Source organism: Physella acuta, unplaced genomic scaffold, assembly GCF_028476545.2.
Source record: "Physella acuta isolate Inbredline_101_S28 unplaced genomic scaffold, ASM2847654v3 ptg000087l, whole genome shotgun sequence".
In the NCBI taxonomy this organism is placed as follows: domain Eukaryota; kingdom Metazoa; phylum Mollusca; class Gastropoda; family Physidae; genus Physella; species Physella acuta.
This window is the reverse complement of record NW_026731607.1, coordinates 232,501-235,429: the sequence shown is the minus strand read 5'-3', so window position 1 is coordinate 235,429 and position 2,929 is coordinate 232,501. Positions and strand designations below refer to the sequence as shown.

General features: G+C 28.2%; 1 protein-coding gene across 1 annotated transcript in view; it reads right to left on the bottom strand.

The window, feature by feature from the left end:
• Positions 1-296: 296 nt before the first annotated feature.
• LOC131927131 (zinc finger protein 62 homolog) overlaps positions 297-2,929 on the bottom strand; it is an 11,889-nt gene continuing 9,256 nt past the window's right edge. The window contains exon 3 of the mRNA XM_059282802.1: positions 297-2,274. Coding sequence (XP_059138785.1) covers positions 901-2,274 — 1,374 coding nt within the window. The 3' untranslated portion in view covers positions 297-900. The remainder of the gene's footprint in view (positions 2,275-2,929) is intronic.

Genomic DNA, 2,929 nt, shown 5'->3' with positions numbered 1-2,929 from the left:
CCAACTAAGCCTTTGTTGTCTGACCTTCAACTACCTGATATGTTAAGGCATTGCACTCTGCAGCATAACAGGAGGGTAAACACACCCCAGCATTCAAAACACATGGGCCTCATTGTAATTTATGTTAACATACAGATAGTGGTGTATAATGAACATTTTTAAATATATATAGATATTGACATGACAATAATGACAGGTTTTAGCAATTTTAATCTATTTAAAGTTACAATCAACATTAACATTTCACTTTAGTAGAAATAAAATATAAATATACATACATATTGACATAAGTTGTAGCAATTTTGATTGATTTAAAGTTACAGTCCATTGACATTTCACTTTCACATATATTATTTAATACAAAATTTAAATACGACTAAGCATAAATCATTCTAATATAAGATACAATATTTTAAACTATAACTATTGTAACTTATATTTCTTATTTTATTTAGCACTTGGAATATAACAGTAGAAAACTATCATGTTAGCTTCAACACTTTATGTAGTAGGCCTATTTGTCTTCTCTCAAGACTCCATTCATAGAAAACTCACTGCATCATCAGCAAGACATCACCACACAGAAACAAGACATTCAAGATACATCATTAACATATATGTAATACATCATTAACATTTATGTAATACATCATTAACATATATGTAACACAAGGGACATAACAATAACAAGACAAAAAAACAATAACAAATTGCTGTAGCTTTAGCCTTTCTTTCCTTCAAATTTAAAATGTGAATGCTATATAACTGTTTGGCGAATTTTCAAGCAATAGAAACTGAAAGTTGTGAGACTTAAGGATTCATGGTAAATCTCCTGACTGAATATTATAATGACTAGTTGAAATATTTTTATGAAAAAGTATTTTACGCCAAACATTACATTCATAAGGCTTTTTTTTCTACATGAGCCATTTTATGTATATTCAAACTAGATTTTCGAGAATATCTAATATGACAAAGTTCACATTCATAAGGCTTTTCTCCTGTATGAACTCTTCTGTGTAGCCTTAAATTAGATCTTTGAGAACACCTTTTATGACAAATATCACATTCATATGGCTTTTCTCCTGAATGAACCCTTTTGTGTGTATGTAAAATAGAACTTTGTGCAAACCTTTTATGACATACATCACATTCATATGGCTTATCTCCAGGATGATATAAATGAATTATTTTATGTCTACTTAAACTACTATTGCGAAAAAATTCTTTATGGCAAATATCACATTTATGTGGCTTTTCTCCTGAATGAATTCTTTTGTGTTTACTAAGATAATTTTTGTCTGAGAACTTTTTATGACAAATGTCACATTCATATGGCTTATCTTCTGAATGAATTCTTTTGTGTTTACTAAAATAATATTTGTCTGAGAACTTTTTATGACAAACATCACATTCATATGGCTTATCTTCTGAATGAACATTTTTGTGATGTACTAATAAATTTGTCTTCTGACTAAACTTTTTATGACAAACATCACATTCATGTGGTTTTTCTCCCGAATGAACTTTTTTATGATTACTTAAATCATAGCCTCTAGAAAAACTTTTCTGACAAACATCACATTCATGACGCTTTTCCCATGTATGAACTTTCTTATGTGCATTTAAATCAGATCTGTGTGCAAACCTTTTATGACAAATAACACATTCATATAGCTTATCTAATACTAATACCAAATGAACTTTTTTTGTCAATAAATCTGGTTTTAAAATTCTGCTAGTTGATAAAGTTGCTAATTCTAGTTCTGTATCTTTAGATGTGGAACATACTGATTCACCAGTTGAAAATGCTGTTGTAACACCAGGTTCAACATCTTGAGAAGTTGTAAATGTAATGTGTTTTACATCATCAAAAGATGAAAAGGTTGACAATTCAGTTTTTATGGTATCAGCATAGGAAAATTCTGGTGTAACAACAGGTTTAACATCTTGAGAAGTTATAAATGTCATGTTCGGTTTAGTGTCCTCATAAGATGAAAATTTTAATTCTGTTTTGATGTTTTTAGAAGCTGAAAATTCTGAAATAACATCATGTGTAACCGCTTGATAAGTTAAAAAAGTCATGTTGGGTTTTATATCATGGGAAGTCAAAAATGTTAATTCTGTTTTTATGCCATCAGAAGATGAAATTAATTTTAATAGATCTTGTTTCAAATCTTCAGAAGTTGAAAATTCTGTTGATTCATTTGAACTGCTATCTACTACAGTTGAAATGGCAGCTAAATCATCTGTTTCCTTCTCCATGCTGCTCTGCTACTTATAATTGAACTACTGATTTAAAAAACAATTTAAAATGTTTGAGTTGGTTGTGATTATATAGCTTAAACAACATGTTAATAGTAAAATAACAGAAATTTTGGCAGATACCAGAAGTTCTATTAATCTGTTTACTTAGTAAGATGTGATTTAAAAATAGATATTGAGAATTTCCAAAGCTATAAACAGACCAGGAGCTGCCAATTTTTTAAATATACTTAAAAAAATATGTAATACATAATTCATTATAATAATAATATATGATGGTGTATTTATATTATTTATTATGAATTAAATTATTGTTAAAATATTTCATTGTTTAGTGTGCATTATTTAAATAAAAGAACCAAATGATTTTTGAATTGGTTAGTACACAAATATATGATACAGAATAAATATAATACATATGATGTCAATAATCTAAAAATTAACTATTATTTTATGGGGAGAGGTGGGGGTCAAATTTTTAAAAAGAGAATCAATAGGTCTATATTTACATTGTTAACAAGTGATCAGTATGTGAAGTGAAGTGACCAGCTTGTGATATAGGGTGATCAAAGCTACACTATAAAAAGTACTACACACACATTCTCTATTATGATATTTGTGTATTTTTTTACTTCTTGTAATTAGCTTTCACTTATTTCCTAAT